Source organism: Schistocerca piceifrons, chromosome 2 (assembly GCF_021461385.2).
Source record: "Schistocerca piceifrons isolate TAMUIC-IGC-003096 chromosome 2, iqSchPice1.1, whole genome shotgun sequence".
In the NCBI taxonomy this organism is placed as follows: Eukaryota; Metazoa; Arthropoda; class Insecta; order Orthoptera; family Acrididae; genus Schistocerca; species Schistocerca piceifrons.
In genome coordinates this window covers 991,519,062-991,531,969 of record NC_060139.1, presented here as the reverse complement: position 1 = coordinate 991,531,969, position 12,908 = coordinate 991,519,062, and the positions used below count along the sequence as shown (strand labels likewise).

Genomic DNA, 12,908 nt, shown 5'->3' with positions numbered 1-12,908 from the left:
GAAGTTATGCTGGACTTTCAGGATGAGATCACTATGGAATCAGTTGCAGGTGGAGTAGTAAGGCAGTGGGCAATTACTTTCTACCAGGTAACCATTGCAGTTCATCACAACAGTGGTGATGCCTTTGTGTGCAGGGAGGATGACTATATCAAGGCCTATCTCATGATTGTGAATGGTTGTTGAGAGGTTAGTGTTCATGGGAAGGGAGCTAAGAATAGAGAGTGTGGACAAGTTGAAGGTAAGAAATTCATGGAAGGTAATCAAGGATTGGTTAGGTGTGGCTCATGGAGGGTCATGGTTGGATGAAAATATGAACTGGGAGGGCCAAGATTCAGTTTAGGGGTTTGGTTAGCTTTGGTTATAGAGGTTGGGAGGCAATATAGACGTTCCCATTGTGCCTATCAGGAGGAGGGCCAGTCTCTGACAATTCCAGCATGGTTGAAACTTCCTGACAGAGACAAGGCAACTTGCGAAAGTAGCGCTGTAAATATTGACCAACATCAATCTGAATGGATGGCTACGGTCAAACTGTGGTCAAGACCAAAGCTGATCACCCAACAGCAGATCACAATGCTGTGTGTAACGTGCTTGATTTCAGTGGGTGCTTCACAACTCATGCCATCTAGATCCTTAACTCCAGCACCACCTTCTCTGAATTATGTTGATGGGAGCCATCCTAGCAATGCATTCTTCAATCTTGTAATCATCCTGGCCTTGATCTCCAATAGTCTCTGCCCCGCACCCACTTCCACTTCCACCAGCCCCAGCATCCGAATGTCACTCATTCTGAACTTACTCCCTCTTCTCTACAGTCACCCTCTTCCTCAGTTCTATATCCCCTTCCCAATCCACTTCTCCATGTCACTCTTTTCTGTGCACAAGTCACCATGTCACACAAGCCCAATGGTGTCACATTCCTATCCCACACACCTGTTCCTCTGTCCCAGGCATCTTTCACCAACCATCCTTCCTTCAACAGTACTCCCCCCCCCCCCCCCCCCCCACCACCACCACCACCCCCCCACCACCCTTGCACACACACACGCACGCACTACTTCCTTTCTCCTCTTAACCATTCCGTATGACATAACTGTCACCCACTACAGTCAGTCAGGACAGAGTAGCAATACAAGTGCATGTGTACGTATATAAATGTGTTTGCACGGATGTGTATGCTACACCTCTGATGAAGAATTTGCCCTAAAGCTAGTGACATTCTCAGCCTTTTTATGTGCCTATCAACATCTCAGCCCATCAGCACTTGTGTATGAACAATCAAATGTATCACTCCCCCTGTTTTGTCGTAATGATTACCAGAGTTTACAGATAAAAAGAATTTTCTTTATGTGTGGGTAACAATTTCTTTGTGTGAGCACTGTTAATATTTCAGTGGGTCAACATCACTTTGTGATACTTTAGTGTCATCATAATCAACAAATATAGTTACTAACCAATACTAGGAATACTTTTGCACAATTCCATACAGCCTAAAGTTGCAATACAGCAACAGAATTATTTTCGTAATACATTTCATCCAATGCACTAGTAAAATTCTACTTAGCTATGAGCAATGGGTCACTGCACTTTTCTAATGGCACCATCTAGAACTCCATCTTCAACAATATCAACATATGAGTGGGTTCAAACAAGAGAGAACGATTGGTGTTTGGGGAATGAGTTCATCACAAGCTGCCATTTCAGCTGCTTCAGGGCATGTTCCTGTGACTTTTATGAGTGTGTGAAGCAGTGGATAGAACAAGGGACGTATACTAAGGGTATCCAGAAAGTAACAGACATTTTGAAATAAATAATAATACGGAAAAGACAAATTTTATTAAATACAATTTAAAGGTACCTCCTAAGCTATTTTTCTACATAATCACCATTCAAATTGAGGCACTTACCATATCATGGCATATGTTTTTCAATACCAGCTCTGTAGAAATCTCCCACCTGCAATTGCAATCACTGGCTTATACCAGCATGCAGTTCAGTGTCAGTATCAAAGCAGTGTGTAGTGAGCCATGTCCTCATTGTGGAAAAAGTTGGTAGTTGCTCAGTGCCAAATCTGTGCTTTATGGTGGCTGACCAAATGCCTCACATAGGAAGTCTCAAGTGCAACTGGCTATTTGTGGACATGTGTTGTAGTGAGAAAACAAAATTTTTATGCTAAGTTTTCCCTGGTGCTTATTTTGTATCACCTGCCTTAACTTTGACAGTGTCTGACAATACCTGCCTGAGTTAATTGTTGAGCCATGCTCAAGGAAATCAACAAGAATCACTCCCCTTAGAGTCACAAAACACAGTACTCAAGATCTTTCTCACTGACAGCATTTGCAAAGGCTTTCTTGTTTCTTGGGAGAATGTGTGTGTCCCCAGTTTCATGTAGCAAACTCTGTGAAATTTGGAGAAAATGTTGTACACTTTCTGTAATCACGAAATGATGATTTTCACAAACTTTGTCATTGATTTTCATCACTAGTTCATCAGTCACAAGGCTATGCCTACCACTGGCATGACCATTTTTACAATTAATGCACCACTACCCCACTCAGCTTTCATTCATTAGTCCTTTTCTGTACACGTCACAAAGATCGCAATAAATTTCAATTGGTTTGCAATTATTTCCTAGCAAAAGCCTAATCACAGAAGGCACTTCACATGTTGCAGGGTTTTCTATGGCAGTGCACATTTTAATACATCACAGAAAGCAAAGAAGTAGAAACACAGATCACAAGGTACCACTGCTGGATTCGTACAGAGTGTAGGAATGTTATGGCCGCAACATGGCAGCTGTAACCTCTTCATTGCTGTGACAGACTGAAATGTCTGTTACTTTCTGGATAGCCCTTGTCCCTACACAATGACCACAGCACAGAATAACTACCATCTTGACTGCTTAATTATAATGAACCCAACAGCTTTGACACAAGTGATGCGCCTCCTGTATTCACACAAATCTTTTTAGAAGTAAAAATGTATATAATTGCTTACCTTGTTGGGTCCTTTGTTTCTGACAGAATTTCAAGCAGTTCATCATTTGACAAGAAAAAGAATCTTGGGAAGTATATTCTTTTCTTATCCAAGTAGTCATTTAGTCCACGCTGTATCATCTCCAATAAAGAATTGCATTTCTTTAAGCGTTCTAACATTTTATCAATTTCAATAACAGCCAACACTTTTGTATCAAGCAAAACTGTTTTCATTATATCACGCCATATCTACAAAACAAAACAGTACAAAGTTTATTTAGACTCTTTCGAATACCTCTGTAGCATTGAGGCATGCAAACACACACACACACACACACACACACACACACACACACACACACACACCAAAGAATCTGAAATAGTGATTTTCATTATCCACCTTATCAACGGCACTGAATTTTCTTCCTTCTTCAGGCATCTGGCTTTGAATATCTGGTGAAGAGAAAATAGGCTCCAAATATAGCCATGTGCACTGAACTCTAAGCCAGTCGTCTAATATTTCCTGCAACAATATCAGTTTTCCTTCCCACTGTCTGCAAGAAAAGTAAATTCATTTCAGTACTTCATAGCTGAAAGTCACCTAGAGCAGCACAATGCTATATTCATTATTTTATATAGTCTACAGAAAGAGGCTTCTAACGTACTGAGAGTTTCAGAGTACCAGTGAATTTAAAGATTTTGTTTTTTATGTAAAATCAAAACAATAATTTTTGACTGAATTGCATTTGCATACAGGGAAAGGTGGCTCACAAATATGAAAACTGATTAACTGATGAGGAATCACTTGGTTTCATGTCAGCAATGAACATGCCTGCAAATCTTTCATTTTTTCTCTGCATTCACATCATAGATGATATAACAGCAGCACACCTATCAGAATGATTGCAGTATGCAACTGATGTTATTTCCTAAGATATGTCAATAACTGTGGTAAACCAATAACTTTTTCACACTATGTGATGAAAGTTACAGCATGATGTGTATAAAGTTAACTCTACTGAGAGCACCTAATTACGTTGTAGTAAGACCTCACAAAACTTAAGCGCATTTTAGTCATATGTAAAGGCTGTCAGTGGCACAATAGTTTGTGGCTAAGCCATGTTTCCGCAATATCCTTTGTTCCAGGAGTGCTAGTTCTGCAAGGTTTGCAGGAGAGCTTCTGTGAAGTTTGGAAGGTAGGAGATGATGTACTGGTGGAACTAAATCTGTGAGGACAGTGCGTGAGTCATACTTGGGTAGCTCAGATGGTAGAGTATTTGCCCGCAGAAGGCAAAGGTTCTGAGTTCAAGTCTCAGTCTGGCACACAGTTTTAATCTGCCAGGAAGTTTCACATCAGCACACACTCCGCTGCAGAGTGAAACTCTCATTCTAGAGTACTCAAAATACTTGAAATCAATTAACATATGAGACAGACTGATAGCTTTATTTTAAATGACCACACACAACTTCCTATTTTTAACCCTATTAAGTAAATGTTAAATTACAACAACAAATTTAATATCATGTTTCATTTTTGTTAAATGTAATGGTTTCCACATACTATAAAGAAGTATTACTTCTTTCTTAAATGTCTGTATCTGATCTGAATCCATAAAATCTGATCAACAGTTGCAGCATTCAGTTGTCATCTGACACCGGATTAAGAAGCAGAAGCTGGTTTGTGATCAAATAAAAATATTAGCAGAATATCAGGAAAGTGCTTTTTTTTCAGTATCATTACCATGTTCTGCAAGTAAATATAAGGCAATACTGTTAGGGTTACATATGTATCATGCTTATCATAAAAAAACACTGTAACAGGAAAATGTAAGTAAAAATGAATACCAGTGGGCACAATGATGTCACAGTCCATGTTTAAGCAATAGAGGGAAAAGGTATTATATGTAATTTGCTTAATACTCACAGTGTACTTTCTAACAAACTTACAGTATTTCAGCTTCAAAAGGCTTAATGTATGGTGAGCTCTTCATAGTCTGTGTTTTAACAATATGATCATCCAGCAAAACTTGAATGTCATCAACTGCTGATAAAATGTGAGTGCCACTGTCACGATATGGAATCGCTGCAAACTCCATATCAGCCCATTCTTTCTTCATCTTCTCCAGAGCTCTCTCCAAATTGTTTTCTTTTGTTGCAGACTCACTTATAGCTTCAAATCGTGGGATAAAATCTTCTAGGCCAAAATCTATAACTTTGGATAATGAGAGTTCGAAATCTGGTTTTATGGGAAAGCCAACTATCTCTGACACTTTTTCCCAGTGACGTTCCTTCATGCCAGGATTTCCAAGAGTCTGTATAATTGGCATGTTTTCACGAAACTTTTCTATTTGAACACGTACCTAGAAAAAAAAGAAAGTCCATAAACGAAACATAGGTAGGTAATCTATATTCAAATATACTTTGCCTAATTGAAAAGTAAAAACTGAGGAATACATTTTGACAACAGAGTGAATTATATTCAGATATGTCTCTCACAAACACTGACAAAAAATAAAGAATGTGTGATATTGCTGCAGATGTTATTACAAAACTAAGCCAAACTTACAAAGAACTTGGAAGTATGAACCAACATTTCAGCATGACACTGTACATGCTCTGGCCTACATGCATAGACTGATTCCATTGACAGGGGTGTCATAAATTTGCTGTATCCTCTCCTGAGGAAAGCTGGCCAATGACTGTCTCAACTGGTCGTCATTATCATGGATACTGGTTCTGGGATGAACCGACATCTGAGATGGACCCACACGGATTCTGTTAGGGATAGATCTTGGAACCTTGTTGGCCATGGGATTATCTTGACATCACATGTACAGTTCACAGGCACACATGCAATGTGTGTACAAGCACTGCCCCATTAAAAACGATACCACAATACTGCCGCAGGACAGGAGGATGAAAGATGTGTGTGATATACCACTTTGCCATCAGAGACCCCTTAACCACTACCTGCTGTGACCTGAGGCCATACCCAATGTCTCCCCATACCATTATGCCAGGAGTAACACCTCTGTGCCTCATCAAAACATTGTTATAATGGAACCTCTCCTCAAGGTGCTACCAAACTAATTGACAATGATCATCCACGATAATGCAGAACTGCTGTTAATCACTGAACACAATCAGGCACCATTCAACAGCAGTCCATGATTCCTCGTTATGGTACAATTGCAAATACAGCCATTTCTGTTAACACCAGCATAAACACGGGACAGTAATTTCATAGTCTGAGTGTGGCTAGTCTGTGACCTACGGTGCGGAATGAGACATGAAGATGCAGGGAGTCCGTAACTTATTCTCAGGCGGTAGGTACAGATGTGAAGGGGTTAAAATGTGCTTAGTGCACAATACAGTGATTCTTCCTTGTGGTGGTGAGACATGGTGGACCAGTACCTTGACGATGAGTATGCCAGCCCTCATTTTTCAATGCAGTCCAACATCAAGCCTCTGTCACAACTGAATGCCTCACAAATCTGTATATTGCACTATCTAAAAATGCAGCCAAATGGAGAACCACAATGGTGTCCTTGTCAGATGCTAATAGAACTGTTTCACACAATTACACAGTATCTCTGTGTCCTTCATAGTGGTTGCTCAACATCTAATGCTACTCTAGCCCCTTATATACCTAATGGACCCTGGTGGCCATTCTACCTTCCACAGAAAATTGTAACTCTTAATCATTTACATTCCCACATTTGAGTGTATATGTACAAAGTTACATTGACAGCTGACCATGTCTTCTGGGTGCTTAATTTTTTTGACAGGCAGTATTTTGCAATGAATACTTATATAAAACATTACATAGTCTTCAGAAATGGGTTCTGTATTAGAAGTTCTTCGAAATTTTTCAACTACCGTATTTACTTGAATCTAAGCCGCACTCGAATCTAAGCCACACCTGAAAAATGAGACTCGAAATCAAAGGGAAAAATATTTCCCCTAATCTAAGCTGCACCTGAAATTTGAGACTCGAAATTCAAGGGAGAGAAAAGTTTTAGGCCGCACTTCCAAATCGAAACAAAGTTGGTCCATTGTAATATGAGACACAATTTAGGTCAAATGAATGACGATACAGCTACAGTAGTTTGGTTCGAGTCGTAAGCTTAGCAGTTAAGCTTTACCAGGTAGCCATTGCTATGCATCAGGCCCATATTTATACGGGTACCCTTCCTTTTTCACGTGCTTCATCTGGTTTGAATTGATTGCTTATTTTTCTATGATCTGATAAGCGCTGTTCTCTTTGTTATAGGTGTTTACGTCACTCTAAGCTGAAAATGCGTAATTGTACTGTGTCATGCATTGTTTGTCGCATTCTGATAATGTGTGTTTACGACCTGTCGCCGCTCACAGCATGGCTTGCTTTTCTGCGCGCTACCGCCGCTTACGAAAAAAAAAAAAAAAAAAAAAAAAAAAAGAGGAATTGTCTCATTAGCGAAACAATGGCAAGAGATTGCTATTTCTTGTTACTTACACTGTTGCTTTCTTTGATAATGATCAACAAGAACCAAATAATAGACTGCGTATGATAGAAGATGTTCTGAACGAGAGTTTAGATAAAATTTTTCGCCATTTGAAAATCTTTGCAGGCGCCTCTTTTGTACATTACATTCTGCACAGAAATTAGAGTCATCTTAGATTTAAAAATCTAGTCAATTGCCATGCTTCATCTCTGACTATCACTATTAGGCATAAGAATGATACAAATATAAACATGACATGATATGTACATTCTTCCGCGTTTGCTGTTGTCTCACACTAGTTTCATAGTTTATTAGGCAGACAAGATTTAAATGAGAAAGCAGCAAACACGAAAGAATACATGGTAAAATGGTTATATTCATATTATTCTTATGGTGAAGAGAATACTGCATGTGATTCACAATTCATAAAAGTTCCTATTAGCAACCATCTCTTCTCACAGGTAGGAAAAAATTCAGAACGTAGAGTTGGCCATATTGACAAACATCTCAAACAGTCTTGCCAGTCGGATTTTCATAGTACATTGAAATGCTGCTGCATTCGAAGATGAACAATATGGGATTTGTGTTTACTTCGTTGAGTAATGTATGAAAATGCAGTGGTCGAAACTCAATTAAATTTATTTACTGAATCAGAGGTTTTGGCGACAATATTTATCTTTGTGCCTGCAAAGCATGCCTGTGTAGCGCTACATATACACTCCTGGAAATTGAAATAAGAACACCGTGAATTCATTGTCCCAGGAAGGGGAAACTTTATTGACACATTCCTGGGGTCAGATACATCACATGATCACACCGACAGAACCACAGGCACATAGACACAGGCAACAGAGCATGCACAATGTCGGCACTAGTACAGTGTATATCCACCTTTCGCAGCAATGCAGGCTGCTATTATCCCATGGAGACGATCATAGAGATGCTGGATGTAGTCCTGTGGAACGGCTTGCCATGCCATTTCCACCTGGCGCCTCAGTTGGACCAGCGTTCGTGCTGGACGTGCAGACCGCGTGAGACGACGCTTCATCCAGTCCCAAACATGCTCAATGGGGGACAGATCCGGAGATCTTGCTGGCCAGGGTAGTTGACTTACACCTTCTAGAGCATGTTGGGTGGCACGGGATACATGTGGACGTGCATTGTCCTGTTGGAACAGCAAGTTCCCTTGCCGGTCTAGGAATGGTAGAACGATGGGTTCGATGACGGTTTGGATGTACCGTGCACTATTCAGTGTCCCCTCGACGATCACCAGTGGTGTACGGCCAGTGTAGGAGATCGCTCCCCACACCATGATGCCGGGTGTTGGCCCTGTGTGCCTCGGTCGTATGCAGTCCTGATTGTGGCGCTCACCTGCACGGCGACAAACATGCATACGACCATCATTGGCACCAAGGCAGAAGCGACTCTCATCGCTGAAGACGACACGTCTCCATTCGTCCCTCCATTCACGCCTGTCGCGACACCACTGGAGGCGGGCTGCACGATGTTGGGGCGTGAGCGGAAGACGGCCTAACGGTGTGCGGGACCGTAGCCCAGCTTCATGGAGACGGTTGCGAATGGTCCTCGCCGATGCCCCAGGAGCAACAGTGTCCCTAATTTGCTGGGAAGTGGCGGTGCGGTCCCCTACGGCACTGCGTAGGATCCTACGGTCTTGGCGTGCATCCGTGCGTCGCTGCGGTCTGGTCCCAGGTCGACGGGCACGTGCACCTTCCGCCGACCACTGGCGACAACATCGATGTACTGTGGAGACCTCACGCCCCACGTGTTGAGCAATTCGGCGGTACGTCCACCCGGCCTCCCGCATGCCCACTATACGCCCTCGCTCAAAGTCCGTCAACTGCACATACGGTTCACGTCCACACTGTCGCGGCATGCTACCAGTGTTAAAGACTGCGATGGAGCTCCGTATGCCACGGCAAACTGGCTGACACTGACGGCGGCGGTGCACAAATGCTGCGCAGCTAGCGCCATTCGACGGCCAACACCGCGGTTCCTGGTGTGTCCGCTGTGCCGTGCGTGTGATCATTGCTTGTACAGCCCTCTCGCAGTGTCCGGAGCAAGTATGGTGGGTCTGACACACCGGTGTCAATGTATTCTTTTTTCCATTTCCAGGAGTGTATTCAACGGCAGAAGTTAGTTGTGGCGGCACCTTTGCACTCGATTCTAAGCCGCAGGAAGTTTTTTGGATTACAGAAACCGGAAAAGAAGTGCAGCTTGGATTCGAGTAAATATGGTACATTATTTGTATGGCCAAGGGGTCAATCACAACTCTACAATACTGAACACAACCACAACACCAGCAAGCCATCTTTACAATGGTTCACAGCTGATAGTACTATTGTATTCCCAGTTACAGAAAACATTTACATGAAAACTTACTTTCCTGTTCAAGGTGCTGTGTGTGCTATAGAGGCCATTGTCTGATGTCTTCACTGTAAGCCATGACAGCTTGCTACTTACATCATTCAATTTTTCTCATGGAGGGGGGAGGAGTGACCCAGAAACTATCAAACATTATAAAAACTACTGTGCTACATTAAGAAAAGTTATTAAAAAATCCAGAAGTATGTGTATCATGTCTAAAAACAGCAACTCTGATAATAAAATTAAAACAATTTGGAATATTATTAAAAGAGAAACAGGTCAACCAAGAGCACAGGAAGACAGTATTACCATCAAATTGAATGAAAACTTCACAAACAAAAAGTCAGAAGTTGAAAATATTTTTAATAATCATTTTCTAAATGTTGTTGATGTAGTAGGATCCAGGTGTTCATTAGAAGATGCTAGGCTGTTAATGGAAGAGGCCATACCTATGCAATTTGATACAATTGAAATCTCACCCACTTCTCCCTCTGAAATTAGGAAAATAATATACTTACTTAAAAGCAAAAACTCACATGGAATTGATGGAATTTCCAGCAAAATACTAAAAGCTTGTTCTCAACAGATAAGTAAGATTCTCAGCCACCTGTGTAATAGCTCTCTGGAACAGTGCATTTTCCCTGATAGACTGAAATATGCTATTGTTATACCTTTGCATAAAAAAGGGGATAGATCTGATGTCACCAATTACCGTCCAATCTCCCTTCTAACAGCTTTAACCAAAATTTTTGAGAAAGTAATGTATTCAAGAGTAGCTTCACATATCTGTAAAAATGAAGTACTAACAAAATGTCAGTTTGGTTTCCAGAAAGGTTTTTCAACAGAAAGTGCCATATATCCTTTCACCAATCAAATTTTGAATGATTTGAATAACCGAACACCACCCACTGGGATTTTGTGTGATCTCTCAAAGGCTTTTGATTGTGTAAATCATGAAATTCTGCTAGACAAGCTCAAGTATTGTGGCATGAGTGGGACAGTGCTCAAATGGTTTAATTTGTACCTAACTGGAAGAGTGCAGAAAGCTGAAATAAGCAGTTCTCATAATATGCAAAGATCAGCACATTCCTCAAATCGGGGAACTATCAAGAATGGGGTTCCACAAGGGTCGGTCTTGGGTCCTTTGTTGTTCTTAATATATATTAATGACTTGCCATTCTATATTCATGAAGAGGCAAAGTTAGTTCTCTTCGCTGATGATACAAGTATAGTAATCACACCTGAGAAACAAGAATTAACTGATGAAATTGTCAATACTGTCTTTCAGAAAATTACTAAGTGGTTCCTTGTAAACGGACTCTCACTGAAATTTGATAAGGCACAGTACATACAGTTCCGTACAGTGAATGGTATGACGCCATTAATAAATATAGACCTTAATCAGAAGCATATAGCTAAGGTAGAATATTCCAAATTTTTAGGTATGTCTATTGATGAGAGATTAAATTGGAAGAACACATTGATGATCTGCTGAAACGTTTGAGTTCAGCTACTTATGCAGTAAGGGTCATTGCAAATTTTGCTGATAAACATCTTAGTAAATTAGCTTACTACGCCTATTTTCACTCATTGCTTGCATATGGCATCATATTTTGGGGTAATTCATCACTGAGGAATAAAGTATTTATTGCACAAAAGCGTGTAATCAGAATAATAGGTGGAGTCCACCCAAGTCCATCCTGCAGACATTTATTTAAGGATCTAGGGATATTCACAGTAGCTTCTCAGTGTATTTACTCTCTTATGAAATTTCTTATTAATGACCAAACCCAATTCAAAAGTAATAGCAGTGTGCATAACTACAATACTAGGAGGAAGGATGATCTTCACTATTCAAGATTAAATCTAACTTTGGCACAGAAAGGGGTGAATTAACTGCCACTAAAGTCTTTGGTCACTTACCAAATAGTATCAAAAGTCTGACAGATAACCAACAAGTATTTAAGAAGAAATTAGAAGAATTTCTGAATGACAACTCCTTCTACTCCATAGAGGAATTTTTAGATACAAATTAAGAAAAAAAAAAGAAAAAACCAAACAAACAAAAATTATAAATAAAATTAAAAAAATAAAAATAAAAATGTTGTTATATTAACTTAATTATGTTGTTAAATTAACTTAATTATGTCATGTATTGGAAAATTTTACTCGTTCCACATCATTACAAAATATCGTATTCATGATCCATGGAACTAGTATTAATCTAATCAAATCTCTACTACAGAAAAAGAAGACAATGGAATGTCCACACAAAATCTTAAATCTAAGTAAGTCAATGATATTGCAGCAGAATGAGAATGACAATGGAATTAGGGCCAAATATAAATCACAATGAAAAAGAATGTGTGAAGAACCAATGTGCTCACCATTAGCAATCCACTGATGATATATAGTGATAAAAATAAGTGTTACATAATGCTTTATTGTCAATACTGGGCATAATAGGAAACAAAATTGATTTTATTTTGTCATATAAACACATAAGAATACAAAAATAAAAGAAAAAGATAGACACATTTCCACTCAATAAATACAACCAAAAAACAAAAGCAAGAAAGATTAATGCTTCACATGGCTTTCACTTCTGCCAGGCATCTTTTGATTTCTTCAGTTATTATTGTACAATTTATTATAGATTTCTCTTCCAAATTCTGACTGAATCTTGTAAACTTATGAATCCCTCTTTTCTTATGTCACACATTACCAAATATCCATTCATTTCACAGCAGACATGTCTAGTAATACTTCAACTTCCTAATTTCTGTCATATTTTGGTATGTGGGAATGGTGTGTATAAAGGACTTTTTTATCATAAATATTGACAATGCTTTTTTCCCACAGTAGCATTGTAAATTATTCCATGCAAAATAACACACTGAATGTAAATGCAATACATAGTTCTTCTGGAGTCCATATGACAGGTGTCTGATAGGAGAGAGAAGATCTACAGGCTTTTTTTAATCAGACGTTTGTTGAGTCAGCACATTATCATTAAAGAAATTCTCAACATTCACGAGACATATGCTACAGGAGAGGTGTTGTGCAT

General features: G+C 39.8%; 1 protein-coding gene across 1 annotated transcript in view; it reads right to left on the bottom strand.

The window, feature by feature from the left end:
* LOC124776746 (dynein axonemal heavy chain 7-like) overlaps positions 1-12,908 on the bottom strand; it is an 881,127-nt gene that overhangs the window by 721,612 nt on the left and 146,607 nt on the right. The window contains 3 exon segments of the mRNA XM_047251871.1: positions 2,995-3,221; positions 3,373-3,526; positions 4,920-5,332. Of these exon segments, the coding sequence (XP_047107827.1) occupies positions 2,995-3,221; positions 3,373-3,526; positions 4,920-5,332 (794 nt within the window).